Source organism: Lissotriton vulgaris, chromosome 8 (assembly GCF_964263255.1).
Source record: "Lissotriton vulgaris chromosome 8, aLisVul1.2, whole genome shotgun sequence".
Lineage (NCBI taxonomy): Eukaryota > Metazoa > Chordata > Amphibia > Caudata > Salamandridae > Lissotriton > Lissotriton vulgaris.
Window position 1 is genome coordinate 1,378,993,018 of NC_141696.1, and position 14,605 is coordinate 1,379,007,622.

At 45.9% G+C, this 14,605-nt stretch overlaps 1 protein-coding gene across 2 annotated transcripts in view; it reads left to right on the plus strand.

The window, feature by feature from the left end:
* CLIC6 (CLIC family member 6) overlaps positions 1–14,605 on the plus strand; it is a 231,039-nt gene that overhangs the window by 153,464 nt on the left and 62,970 nt on the right. Inside the window, exons 1-2 of one of the 2 annotated variants that reach the window (XM_086935372.1) lie at positions 586–713; positions 4,311–4,420. In XM_086935372.1, the coding sequence (XP_086791498.1) occupies positions 651–713; positions 4,311–4,420 (173 nt within the window). In that variant the 5' untranslated portion in view covers positions 586–650. Of the gene's footprint in view, positions 1–585; positions 714–4,310; positions 4,421–14,605 lie in introns of those variants that run through there. The other variant, XM_086935371.1, reaches the window with a different exon arrangement.

Here is a 14,605-nt window from a genome sequence, read left to right on the forward strand (position 1 = left end):
GCATTATCTTACATGTTCAGTCCACACAATGAACACAATTAGCAAGAAGGCTTTATGTTGTGAGAATTCGTTTCTGAATTTGTGACTTAGCTGCCCCTTTGTAGTGCAGCAAAAAGGACTGCACATGCACCAAGATTCATGCTTTGACCACCCACTCAAAATCGGTCCTCAGTAACAGCTTACTTTTACTCAATTGGATCTGTGCAAAAATCATTTAAAAAGCAAAAGGCAGCCTTCATGCACTGCATGATAATGGAGTAGCGCTCAGCCTCAGCGCCGCTGAAGGACAGCAGCACAATAGCCGCTTTCATGGCCTCTCGGTTGGAAGCTGTTGGCATTCCTACAGCCCACGACCAGAAATGGCCTATTGGAACCTTAGAGCCAGCTCCCCATGCCCTTGCGCGGGCTTTGCCTCATTTTCCTCTTGAGACGCATAAAGGCGATATTAAGAGAACCAAGGGACGACAGCCAGGCTGATTGTGTTCCCAAACTGCAAGGCTTTGTCCAAAGTGCGCAAAACATCCGCTAAGACAAGCGTGAGGGAGGGTGTTGAGTGGTTGTATCTTGCGTCATTCAAGATGCTTGAGTTGGTACAGAAGCGACTACTCTGCGGAGAAGGCGAGTAAGCGACAGGAGCTATCCAGGGGGAGATGGCTGAACACAGCGGAGGAGGGACTGGATGGCCCTTTCCAGATATCAATCTCATCATGAAGGTGAGCTGCCATCGGGCCTCTTCTGCACGCCAAATCATTGTATGATGCTCCATGTGATAGAGGTGCTATGTTTGGCGTACACTGTGCGATTGTGATGTCAACTACCACTATGAGGGTGGGGATCATTTGTGGCAGGGGAGTAGAGCTCGAATAATAATGGACTGTTTACTTATTTTTCACAACTTTTCATGCAGACACAGGAAGGGACTATGCACCAACCTCAAATTAGATTAGGTTCTTTACAGTGCATGCACTAAGTAACCACGTGTTCTAGGTAGCAATTTAATGAGCAGATCAGCAGGTAAGAATGGGAAGGACCCGTGACCTCTCTCAGCTTAAAAGTGCATTGAAGTTAGCTCCAATACCTGTTTTTCAGGAGGTGCTGGCTGCTTGTCTTGTTGCTTCTGTTAAGGCAGATACTCTGTACTTGGAACTTCTCAAGATGACTTTTAACTCTTCAAATGATGTCTCAGCAGTACCACGGCTGAAGCTCTTTACAGAGTTGGAAGACAGCACCTTTGGCTCTGCAGAGCCATTTGTGCACTAAAGGTTTTGGAGACTGGTCAAGGAAAAACATTGTATTGATTGTTCTGCCCTGGAATGTCACGCGCCATAGTGTCCTCTTTTTTCTTCCAAATGCGAGCGATTTTCTGCAGTCTCCCACCGGATTGCCCACGTCTCCCTTCAGGACTGGTAGCTCAGGCACAACAGAGCTTCTGCCGGATCTTGTTCTTTCTCCTCGCTCAGTGTCGCTCTTCTCTAGTGATCTGACCACCTGGGCATGATCTCCTTCTAGCGCCTTCTAGACTGGTGCCTTCGCCTTCTCTTACCACTTTTCCTGTCTTCAACCACCTCACCTGTCAGTTCTTGCCTTGGCTAGCTCTCAATCTCAATTTTGTTAATGTAGGTTTTTTATAGGTGATTCTTCAATCTATTTGTAGGTGTCTCCTCATCTCTATTTGCTTCTTCTGCTTTACATGCTATGACTCAGTTCACTGTAAAATACTTCTGTCTTGCTTCCGACCCTGTTCAGTGTGCTACGCAATGTTATTCTGCCATCACTCCTGCTCTAAGGCTCTGTAACCGCACATTTCTCTCTAATAAGCAGTCATCAGAAAAACAGATGTTGGTTCAGAATAATGCGAGGTTAGTGGAAATGACATCACACACCCTTTGACCTCTAGTGACATCACGAAGATGATCCATTGGCAGCCACACATTGGCTGCTGTGGGGATATGTTTAATAAACAGGGCTGCCTTCCTGATCTCCAAAGTAGGGGGGGTAACAAAAACACTTTGAAGTGTAACAAAGAGCATGGCAGGGGTATAAGGTGCGACCTGGCTACCTCCACTCCACTCCACTTCCATGGCCAGAAACCCCTTCATACCCCCTTCATACCATCAGATCCCACCTGAAACTATTGTCTGTGCTTCAGGTCCTTCTCACTGCTCTGTTCCGCACACTGTCGTTTTGTACGCACAACTGCACGTTGTAGCATCGGTGCTGGAAGTAGTGGTGCAGACCCTCAAAATAACCATGGAGCTCAGAAGGCGAATGAGCAATAACGAGGCCTAGAAACTGTTTTTATTTTGCCACACTAGTTGTGAATCCAGAGATGACAAGCTATGTCTGACAAATTGCTGCTTATTCTTTTAACATGGAGATTGGTGTTTACTTGTCTTTCTCAGAATGCAGTGTGAGAGGATTTGGTAAATAGCCATGCTTACTGTTGCATGTGAAAGGAAAGGCTGCAGGATGCCATTTATATTTCTAATACACAGCAACATTGAAAAACCTGTAAATGAACTGTGCAACTATTTCAAAATATATCCGCCATCAAGAAAGCACACACTGTATTTAGTTTTGTCATTTTGAATGTGATGGAAAACAAAGATTTTAATAGCATAAAAAAAAATCAAGCCATTTTTTGTTTGTGACATGCAAATAATACATATCTTCTAAACCCCAATTTCTACATATTGAAAGTGCAGTATATAGATTTATCAGTAAATCTCCATGTCTGTGCGCATTTGGCGTCCCTTACAATGGAGAATGTGGTGTCTGTAAATTATAGTGTGCTACCACCATGCGTTAGTGATATAGCTGCAACAGTGTGCTCTAAAGTTCACCACCGGCTACATACTACATCCATACCACTCTTCTGCTGATTGGCGTTGCTCATTTGCTACAATTGTTCTTTGTGTGACGCTTGGATTTTTCGCAGTCTATATGGCTTCAGAGATGTAACATTAATGGCAGCGCACCCACGCTGAAAATGGTTCCATGACCTCTGCCTTACAGTTCCCTTATTTTGAATAATTCAATACAGCGAGTTTTCTCAGTAACATTGCTTAACATTTCTACTAACCACATTGGTTGGTTAGGTCTAAAGGCCGATTCATAGTTGCTAAAGTTGGGCAGATTCACTCTTCCTTTGACTTTATAGATTTTACAAACATTTCCCATTTACAAGTTCTTATCTAATGTATTAGTGTTTTCGGGGAGCATTTATGGATAGAGTGAATGGAAAATAACAAGGAAAATGCACTCAAGGTTGAAAGCATCATTTTTCCTACCTGGATAAAGACAACAATGTCTTTCCGCTGTTGTACGGAATTGTTCTCTGTGGTAGTCACAATATTTCAGATATAAATAATAAGGCATATTTTATTGTATTTATGGACCAGGAGAGGGCCAAATGTAGGACATTGTTGATTGTGAAGTTTCTAAATAACAATAGAGGCTTCATTTTCTCCACATTCCACTTGTGCCTGGCACTTTGTAATAATCAGGTAGTGTTGATAGCAGTAATGAATGAGGTAAGAATAGAAACATATTGTGAGCATATTCCAGTAGCATGAGTTTTTTTTTATTTTTTAGAATTAGTGCTTGTTATCAGCTTGTTAGGTCTGAGTTATTTCCAGTAGCATAGCTAAACACGAAAAACAAAAGGAAAGGGAACATGCCCATGAACCTTCCTTACGGAGAAGAAAAAAGGACGAAGATGCTTTATTGACAAAAAAGCATGAACGAGGATTACTGTAGAAAAGGTGATTATCAAGCCATGCTATTTATGAGATTGGCATTCTATCCCGACAAAGTCTTGCTTGGTGTTATACCAACATTACAGGGCCTCAAGGTTTGGCAGTATCTTTGTAAAATTACAAAACAAAAGTGAAATGATGGCATGTTTAGATTTACTAGTGCCTCACTTACTTTGCACCTGCTTTCCCTCCCATTTTTGAGACTATGAGACAGCTTGCCAACCTTATTGCTACCTTCGTGATATTTTTATTTACAGGCACTGGAGTTCAAATTTGTGCTTCATCAGCAGTTTGTATGAACAGGGAGAATTATCCATAACTTATCTATATGACAGCAAATATCAATAACAAATAATACAATAGAGAACCGACTTCAGTGCTATGAGTTATAAGAGGTATTCACCATAACCTGCTTCCCTACCATTATTTTGCACAGCTGTAATGGTGGGGTATTTACAGGTATGTGTTCTTCATATGTATGTGCACGAGCTAAGGCAATGCTTTAAAAGTATAGAGATAAATAAGGACAGTAGTTCTGTATTATTCTTTCAGGCTGGCAGTGACGGGGAAAGCATTGGAAACTGTCCATTTTCTCAGCGCCTCTTTATGATCTTGTGGTTAAAAGGAGTGATTTTTAATGTCACAACAGTGGACTTGAAGAGGTATGTATGATCATAGACATTTTGTAGCTTGCATCAAATATAATATCAGTAAAATAATAATTCCGTTGACATTTTAAATCTGTAGTCTGCTTTGGCAACATACTGTGTTCACCCACTCTCTAATGTTCCTCTGAATGTGTTGATTTCAGTTAAACTTTTTTCTATGACCTTTTTAGATGCACTTTTTCCACAATTGTTGATGTTTAGTTATCTGAATTTCCTGCCTTATATTATATTTTCTTGGAAAGCATGCTTTTTATTTATTTATTTAGTTATCTATTTCATTATTTATTTACTTACTTATTGTATCACATTGTTTTTGTGGGTGCTAACATACCACTTCTTTGCAACATCTGAGCATTGATAGCAAACAAATTAGAGTCTTGGGTTATATCCATGTTGGACACTTAGTTTAAACTTCAATACATTCCAATAATTGTGAGGCAGTTCCTTTGTTTCCAAGTTTAAGTTAAATGTGTGCTGAAATTAAATTTCTTTTTCCACTTCATTTGTCTTAAGGCAATAATACCCTGTGGGAGGGTGCCTGCGTTGGTTCTAGGCAGCTTAATTTAGCGCCTGCGCTAGGGGAAACGCTGGGGTGCACCGTATCTTTGCAAATAGGACGCATCTCTGTGTTTTCAGAATGGTGAAGTGTGGCATTAGCAAATTTTGCTTAAAAGCACGCTCCATCATTCTGTTCTACATATGCCCCTAGGTATCTGTGTGAGTGGCTGTATAGGTGAGTGAGTGGGTGTGTGATAGCTTGTATTGATGTGTGAATGGGCATGCAAGTGGTTTTGTGGGTGAGTGAATCGATGAGTGATTGGCTGTAGGGGTGAGTGAGTGGCTGTATGAGTGAGTGAGTGGGTGTGTGTCAGTAGTTTTATGGCTTTGTTAATGAGTATTTGAGTGGTTTTGTGGGTGTGTGAGTGGGTGTATGAGAGGTTGTATGTGGGTGTGTGAGTGGTTGTATGGCTGATGTCATCAGTGATGTCATTTGGGATGTCTTCAGTGATGTCACGGACCATGTTATGAGTGATGTAACATGTGATGTCATAAGCAGAGCATTGCCGGGTTGTAAGTTATAGTTAGCACAGGTAAAAACAACTGCTGAATTTCAGTGGTTTTGTACGAGTGAAATCTAAGCCTAAATTTAACGACCCTGTAATCTTTGTTTTTTTTCAGTGAATTAAAATTCTATTTCCTAGCTATAACGCCCCTATAACCTTTAGATTTTTTCACTGATTATGTCCCTGTTACCATTGTTTTTTTGTGTATTTCTAAGGTTTTTAAAATAGTTTTCCTAATTGTATTGAGACTGGGTGTGTGAGCGGCTGTATAGGTCAGTGAGTGGGTGTGTGAGTGGCTGTATATGTTGGTGACTGGGTGTGAGAGTGCTGTATGGGTCTGTGAGGGCGTGTGAGTAGTTTTAAGGGAGTGTGAGTAGCTGTGTGGTGTGTGAGTGGGTTTGTGAGTGGCTGTAAGGGTCTGTGACAGTGTGTGAGTGGCTGTATGGGTCGGTGATTGGGTGTGTGAGTGCTGTATGGGTTTGTGAGTGGTTTTGTGGGTGTTTGAGTGTCTGTATGGTTCTGTGAGATGCATACTGCTAAGCTGGAGTGTCTGTATGGGTGTATAAGGGTGTGTATGAGTAGTTTTGAAGTCAAGTCAAGTCAAGTCAGAGAATTTATATAGCGCACTACATACCCAGAGGGTCTCAAGGCGCTTAGAAAGGGGGGGAGGATTACTTGTCAAATATCCACGTTTTGAGTTGCTTTCTGAATGCTAGGTGGTTCTGGGTAAGGCGAAGGTAGGCGGGGAGTGAGTTCCATGTTTTAGCAGCCAGGTATGAGAAGGATCTGCCTCCCATGGTGGTCTTGTTGATGCGAGGTACAGTGGCGAGGGCTTGGCTTGAAGAACGTAGTTGGCGGGAGGGGGTGTAGAAGGACAGTCGTGAGTTGAGGCATTCTGGTCCGATGTCGTAGAGTGATTTGTGTGCGTGGGTTAACAGTCGGAAAGTGATCCTCTTGTTGACGGGTAGCCAGTGGAGGTCTTTAAGGTGACCAGAGATGTGTTTGTTGCGTGGGATGTCTAATATGATCCTGGCTGAGGCGTTTTGGATTCGTTGGAGTTTCTTCTGGAGTTTAGCGGTAGTGCCTGCGTAGAGGGTGTTTCCGTAGTCCAGTCGGCTCGTGACCAGAGCATGGGTGACTGTTTTCCTTGTTTCGGTGGGGATCCAGCGAAATGTTTTTCTGAGCATGCGAAGAATGTTGAAGCAGGAAGAGGATACGGCGCTGACTTGTCTGTTCATTGAGAGTGAAGAATCCAGGATGACGCCTAGGTTCCGTGCGTGGTCTGTCGGGATGGGTGCTTTTCCGAGGGCTTCCGGCCACCAGGAGTCGTCCCATGCAGAGGGGGATGTACCTAAGATGAGGACTTCAGTTTTGTCTGAGTTCAGTTTCAGACGGCTTTGTTTCATCCATTCGGCAACTTCTTTCATTCCTTCGTGTAGGTTAGTTTTGGCGGTGCTGGGGTAGTTTTGAAGGGGTGTGAGCCAGTGTGTGAGTTAATTTGTGAGTTTGTGTGAGTTGCTATATGGGTCTGTCACTGGTTATGTGAGTGGCTGTATGGGAGTGTGTGAAAAGGTGTATGAGTACATGAGTGGGCGTGAATAGTTTTACAGTGTGTGAGTAGTTGTGGGTGTGTGAGTGGGTTGTGAGTGACTATATGGGTCTGTGAGTGGGTTTGTGAGTGGCTGTATGGGTCTGTGACTGGGTGTGTGAGTGGCGTTATGGGTCGATTACTGGGCATGTGAGGGCTGTATGGAGTGTTAGTGGGTGTGTGAGTGACTGTATGGGTCTGTGAGTTGCATACTGCTAAGGTGGACGGGGCAGGCCCAAACGGGTGATGCCTCCAGTTGATTTTGCACTTTTGCATACTCGTAGTCAGTTAAAGGGAGAACCATGGGTTCTGCTGTCACCAGGAGAAGCTAAGAAAGAAAACACTTGTCACAGTCACTACAGATTGCGCTCAAATAGGTCAATGATTGATCCACCTTCACCAAGAACTTCAGATCATTTTTCATTTTGGAATTGCTGAGAAAACATACTTGCTTTGCCTTCGCCAAGCCCAGGAAGTTAAGATTATGTGTCCTTTACAGAAGTAGAGCTTTAACTGTGGCACCTGCTATGTTTATATTTGTAAGTGCTTCATGTTGAGGTTTAATTTCTGTGAAATGAGCATCAGGTCGAGAACAGAACCTCACCTGCACGTTTCTCCAACAAGAGTCCACAGTTTTGTACAAAATGTTTTCCCAACGATTACCTACTACTGGTTAATTAGTAAGTGCTATCTTGCTGAGTAAATGTCAGGTTCGTTTTCTACATTACAACTGCTTTATGGACAGCGAGTCGGAGTCTCCAGTGACCTTGGGTTCAGCAATGTGATTGTTCCTCGTGCGTCTTCATCCAGAAATCTGTGATAACAGAAATGTTCCTATAGAGAAGACAACAAAACTACAAAGCCGTGAATCTCCACCAAATAAGGGTGCTTCATCTTAACTATATAAAGCAAACGCTTCTTTGTTTGGTGGAGATGTCCTCATATTCCTCACCATCAAGGTCACTTCACCACAGTCGACTGGAAACGTGCTTGGGGGACTTTTGGTAAGCTGTTCATCATCCTGGCAAATGGCGGGAAGACTTTTGCATACTTCTAAGGTGGACTTGACAGTGCCAAACGGGTAGAGCTTCATTGTGATTTTGCACAGTTGCCTACTTGTAATATTTTAAGGGGGGTGGGCCATTCAACCCCTTCCCGGGCCGATTTTGGCCCTAGGGACCCCATACCCCAAGGCCTGCCGGATTGTTAGAAGGGGAGGAGGGGCACAGGCACCCTCCCTAGGCTGATTTTGGCCACAAGTACCTCATGCCCTAGGGACCAGCAAATTGTAAGGGGATGGGGGCCCGGGCCGCCTCTGTAGGTGGGTTTTGGCCCCGGGGACCCCATTCCATGGGGATTGGAAAATTCTGGAAAGGCGAGGGGGCTATGCATCTCCCCTCCTCAGGACGAATTTGGCTCCGTGGACTCCATCCCCCAGGGCCCGGACGATTATTGGAAGGGAAGGGGGCCAGGCGGCTCCCCTCTCTGGGCCAATTTTGGCCCCAGGGACCCATCTCCTGGGGCCCGCACAGTGTTTGAAAGTGGTGGGGTGGACACGCGGCCCCAGGAACCCAATCCACTGGGACCTGACTAATTATTAGAAGGGGAGGGGGGCTGTGTGACCTCACTCCCTGTGCCAATTTTGGTCCCAGGGACCCCATCCCCTGGGGCCCAGGCAGTTATTAAAAAGGGAGGGGTAGCCACGTGCCCCCTCCCCCGAGCCGATTTTGGCCCCAGGGACTCCATCCCGCGGGCCCGGACAATTATTGGAAGAGAAGGGGGCTACAGGCACCCTCCCCAGGCTGATGTTGGCCCCAGGGACTCCATCCCCCAGGGTCCGGACTATTGTTGAAAGGGGGGACCACGCAGACCCCTCTCTGGGCTAATTTTGGCCCAGGGGACCCCTTTCTCGGGGGCCCGGACAATTATTAAAAGGGAGGGAGCCCATGCACCCCCTACCCCCTTCCCCAGGCAGTTTCTGGCTCCAGGGACCCCATCCCCAGGGTCCTGGACAATTATTGGAAGGGGAGGAGGCCACGATGCCCGGACTGGTTTTGGACCCAAGGACCCCATCCCCCTGGGCCTGTCAATTATTAAAAGGAGGGTAGGGGGCGATAGGCACCCTCAACTGGCTAATCTTGGCATTGGGGCACCATATCCCAGGGTCCTGACAAATATTTGAAGGGAAAGAGTGCCACATGCACCCTCCCCAAGCTGATTTTGGCCACGGGGACCTCATCCACTGGGGCCCAGACAATCATTGGAAGGGAAGGGGGGGCAACAGACCTCCTCCACGGGCCTATTTTAGCCCCAGGGACCCCATCACTTGGGGAACAGCCAGTTACGAGAAGGGGAGGCCCATTATTGCCCCAGGGACCCCATCCTCCGGGACCTGGACAATTGTTAAAAGGGGGGGCCATTCAGACCCCCTCCCCGGGCCAATTATCGCTCCAGGGACCCCAGGGCCTGGGCAATTATTAGAAGGGTAGGGGAGCCATGGCCCCACTCCCCATGCCGATTTTGACCCCAGGTACCCCATCCTCCAGGGCCTGGCCAATTATTAGAAGGGGAGGGGGGCCATGACCCCCTCCTCAGGCCAATACTAGCTCCAGGGACCCCATCATCCGAGGCCCACCCAATCCCCTGGTGCCTGTAAAACAAGGCTTGGTGCCCTGGTGCCCTCCCAGGGCACCCAGTATGCTACGTTAGTGGCTGTGGGGTGGAGCTCCTGTGGTCCCTGATGGCTCTCTTTGCCTCCATCGGTAGCCAGCATATCGCCTGCACATAGGGAGCAGCCAAAAATGCTGCTCCCTGCATGCATTCCTTTCATCTGTTTTCCTTTCTGCTTGACAGCGACAGGAAAACAGATGAAAGTCAGCTCCCTGCGAGCCGAAGCAGTTTTCCTCCTCTTGGCGGCTGGGAGCGGATTTACAGTTTGCTCTCGCTTGGCCCCCCTCGTTTCATTTGGGGAGGCGGTGTTGTTCCCTGGGGCTGAAAATGGCCCAGGAAAGAGGGCCATGCAGCCCCCCTCTCCATGGGTCATTTTTTATGCCCCAGGGATGTGGCGGTCCCCAGGGCATTGTTAAACATCAGAGGGGGGTCCAGGCGGCCCTCCACTTTTTATATTTACATGACCCGGGAAGTGGTGGTCCCGAGGCCTTAGAAGGCAAAGGAGGGGCCGCATGTACCCCCATCCCATAATGTTAGCAGAAATACCCCTAGGAGATGGTGGTCCCTGGGGTTTAAACTGCTCTTGGGGAGGGGGGTTGCACGCGCACCCCTCCCCTTTTCTTGGATTTGCCCCTGCCCCGGGAACTGGTCTACCCGTGGGCTAATCATTAAACAAGCACTGGATCGCGTGCTTAGTTTTTTAATGTTAATTTTGTGCAAATTTGAGAGATAGTTGCAATTTTCTTTTTTTAAATGCTTCTGGTGGAGTCCCCGGGGACCTACCGCCTGGGCTAGGGGGTCAGGGTATTCCTACCCTGCCCCCTTTTCTTTATATTTATGGGTTTTTTCGACTCAGCTGAGGCCCAAAATGGCTGCCATCACTTCCTTGTTGAAGTGTTGGGAGCCAATTAGCTTCCTGCGCGAGATCAGCAAGATACCCGGAAGGTTCGCGTCCCTAGTTATACAAATTTGGTTTATCAGTTTTTTATTTGCTTGTTTTTATTGAGATTTTTCAAAACAAGAAACAATAGCCATAATGCACACAGTGCTATTGATGTGTCCACTAATCGAAATATATCTGAGTATCACAATGAGCACTAATAATTATGGCATGAATAAAAAATAAAAAAAGACAAGTATAATAACCAATACCCTTTACAGTGCAGGTTCATATAATAATGATTCGTAGAACACAGTACATCACATTTAACTAGCCGTTATCACAACCATTAGCATATTGGACGTTGCATCAATCAGTAAGTTCAGGATGGATCAGTAAGCATGAACGTAGTGGCTTCCAGATGTTTTTGGGCCGGTAGGTAGGGGGGGAGCAGGGACGCGTAGACATTGCTAGTAGTGTCACAGTGCTTCAAATCCTTCAGCCAGGCCCTCACCAACGGCGGGGAGGATCCACCCCAATGCAAAGAGGCCTGCCGTTTGGCTAGCAGCAGCGCTATTGCAATGAACCGCCTGATGCCAAATCGTCAAGGGAGGACAAATCCCAGCAGTAACGGTGATGGCGTTAGTTCGGACTAAACCATTAGCCCGAGATTCTCAAAGACCCCATACCAGTAAGCTAAAACAGCGGGGCAATTCCATGCTAAATGAATAAAATTGGCATGCTCCATCGCACAGTGGGCTAAAGAACGGTGATGGATTAAACCCAGATCTTTTGACTGGGTGTGAGTGTTTGATTGATTCAGATGCTCCGTCCATCACCACCCCCCTTTTATATCGCACACCTCAGGCAGTTATCCGGATTGGACCGATTCATCTTGGAAACCAACACAGGGATAACATACATTCTATACAAATACTTAAAGTACAGGAGCTAGTATTTATAATTATTCAATACATATTGAGTCTGCTCGTAACAGTAGGCTCACATCTTGCAGGTCAAGGGGGGTGCCAGGTCCCCCTCCCAAGCCGTCCTTGACCACCCACCCACCGCCGGCTGGGGTGTCTGCGCAAAATGGTATAGCCGGGTGACCAGGTGTCCACTGTTGGGTGTTATAATTGTTGTGGTGAGGGGCTTGAATTCAGAGGGCTCCACTGTCAGAACACGTAGAGCTACAGCCAAAGAGGTACGCGTTCTATGTATCAGGAAACAGTCCAGTGCAGTCACATCACGATCGTTTGTAAAATTGCTACTGAGAGCATTTGCCCGTTGTCTGAAGGCGGCAGTGGGTAAGCGCCTGCTGCGACAGTGTCTCAGTAGCGGGAGGAAGCCACGGATTGTCTAGGAGGGGTAAATGAGGAGAATACAAATGCTTGGTCCCTAAATATTTACTGAGATGCCTCCAAGCCCAGCATGTGGTTTGCAAAGTATGGATGTCACCAGGGGTTCTAGTAAGCCCATGTGGAAGAATAGTGAAGGGGGTGAGCATGCCTGGGTATGATTTTAGGAACTGCAATTGTGCATCTGGATGATACCAAAAATTGGCATAATGCTTCTGCGCCACTAAATAGTATAAATACAAATCTGGAACTCCGAACCCACCCCGCTCGAACGGCTGAGTGAGTGTCTGCCAATTCACCCGTGCCTGTCCCCCTGCCCAGATTAGTCTTGTTAACATGCTGTGAAAAAGGCAATCGTGAGTGGGATGGGGATATTCAGGAATAAATACAAACAAGCATTTGCAATGCAATAGGTCTCGCATTTGGAAAGTTTGAGCTATTGGTATTGTAATGACAAATGTTTTATTTATGTGTTGGTTTTGAAAATAGCGAAATAGCTTTGTCATTTACAATGCCAAATGTGACACCTATAGCATTTGTAATGCAATATGTGTTGTATTTATGTGACTTACATGTATTGATATTACAAATAACAATGGCTTTTATTTTTTTTAAATAATTAATACTTAAATAATAGTTATTGTAATTTATAATGGCAATAGCTTAAACTTTTGTAGATAACTTGTGAAGATTATGTTCAGTGTATTTTATTGTGACGAAAATCCAAGAACAGAAGTGAAATATTAACACCTTTTTGTGACATTTTTAATAAAGCTTGAAACATTGAGAGAACATATTTGAACCAGTAGTTGTTGAATGGTTGCACAGATTGATGCTGTGGTGGCGCTGAGTGATGCTGTGGTGCCCCAGAGTGATGCTATGGTGCCCCCGAGTGATGCTGTGGTGCCCCGAGTGATGCTGTGGTGCGCCCGAGTAATGCTGTGGTGCGCCTGAGTAATGCTGTGGTGCCCCAGAGTGATGCTGTGGTGCCCCAGAGTGATGCTGTGGTGCCCCGAGTGATGCTGTGGTGCGCCCGAGTGATGCTGTGGTAGCGCATAGTGATGTTGTGGTGCCCTAGAGTGATGCTGTGGTGTCCCCGAGTGATGCTGTGGTGCCCCCAAGTGATGCTGTGGTGCCCCAGAGTGATGCTATGGTGCCCCCGAGTGATGCTGTGGTGCCCCGAGTGATGCTGTGGTGCGCCCGAGTAATGCTGTGGTGCCCCAGAGTGATGCTGTGGTGCCCCAGAGTGATGCTGTGGTGCCCCGAGTGATGCTGTGGTGCGCCCGAGTGATGCTGTGGTGCCCCCGAGTGATGCTGTGGTGCCCCCGAGTGATGCTGTGGTGCCCCTGAGTGATGCTGTGGTGCCCCTGAGTGATGCTGTATGCTATGCTATGTTTTGCTATCCTGCTTTGTTATGCTGGTTTGTTGTTTTGTTATGCTATGCTTCGTTGTGTTTTGCTATGCTATACTATGTTTTGTTATGCTATGCTTTGTTATGCTATGTTTTGTTATGCTATGCTATGTTTTGTTATGCTATGCTATGTTGTTTTGTTGTGTTTTATTATGCTGTGCTTTGTTTTTTCTATGCTATGTTTTGTTATGCTATGATTAGTTATGAAATGCTATGTTTTGTTGTGTTTTGTTATACTATGCTATGTTTTGCTATGCTATATGTTGTTTTGTTATACTATGCTTTGCTATGCTATGTTTTGTTATGCTATGCTATGCTATGTTTTGTTGTATTTTGTTATGCTATGTTTTGTTTTGTTATGCTGTGCTTTGTTATGCTATGTTTTGTGAAACAATGTTGTGTTTTGTTATGCTATGCGGTGCTTTGTTTTGTTATGCTATGTTTTGTTATGCCTAGCTATTTTTTGTTGTTTTGTTATGCCATGGTTTGTTGTGTTTTGTTATGATATACTATGTTTTGTTATGCTATGCTATGTTTTGTTATGCTATGCTTTGTTATGCTATGTTTTCGAATGCTATGTTTTGTTGTGTTTTGTTATGCTATGCTTTGTTTTGTTATGTCTAGCTATGTTTTGTTGTGTTTTGTTATGCTATACTATGTTTTGTTTTACTATGCTATTCTTTGCTATCCTGGTGTGTGGTTGTGTGTGTGTCGGGTTGTGTGTGTATGTTGCTGTGTGTGGGGTTGTGTGTGGGTGTGTGTATGTGGGTGTGGGTATGTGTGTGGTTGTGTGTGGAGGGCTGTGGGGGTGTGTGGGGTTCCGAGTGTGGTTTTTTTTGTGGGTGTGTGGTTGTGTGTGTGTGTGGTTGTGTGTGTGGGGGGTTGTGTGGTGTGGGGGGCTGTATGGTGTAGGGGGTTGTGTGGTGTGGGGTTGTGTGTGTGTGGGGTTGTGGTTGTGTGTGTGGGGGTTTGTGTGGTGTGGGTTGTGTGTGTGCGTGGGGGGGGGTTGTGTGTGTGTGCAAGATGTCGTTACCAAATCAGACAGCTGCACTGTATGGTAGATTTCAACCTTAAAAGTGCTAGGATGCAGCGATCATTGTTCGTGCCATAGTTCTTTTTAATTTTTAGCCATGCTGGTGCTGCACAGCAGCTCTGCTGCTGGTCAACCTAGCCACAAGCATCAAAAAAGCCAAATCCTCACATAGGTG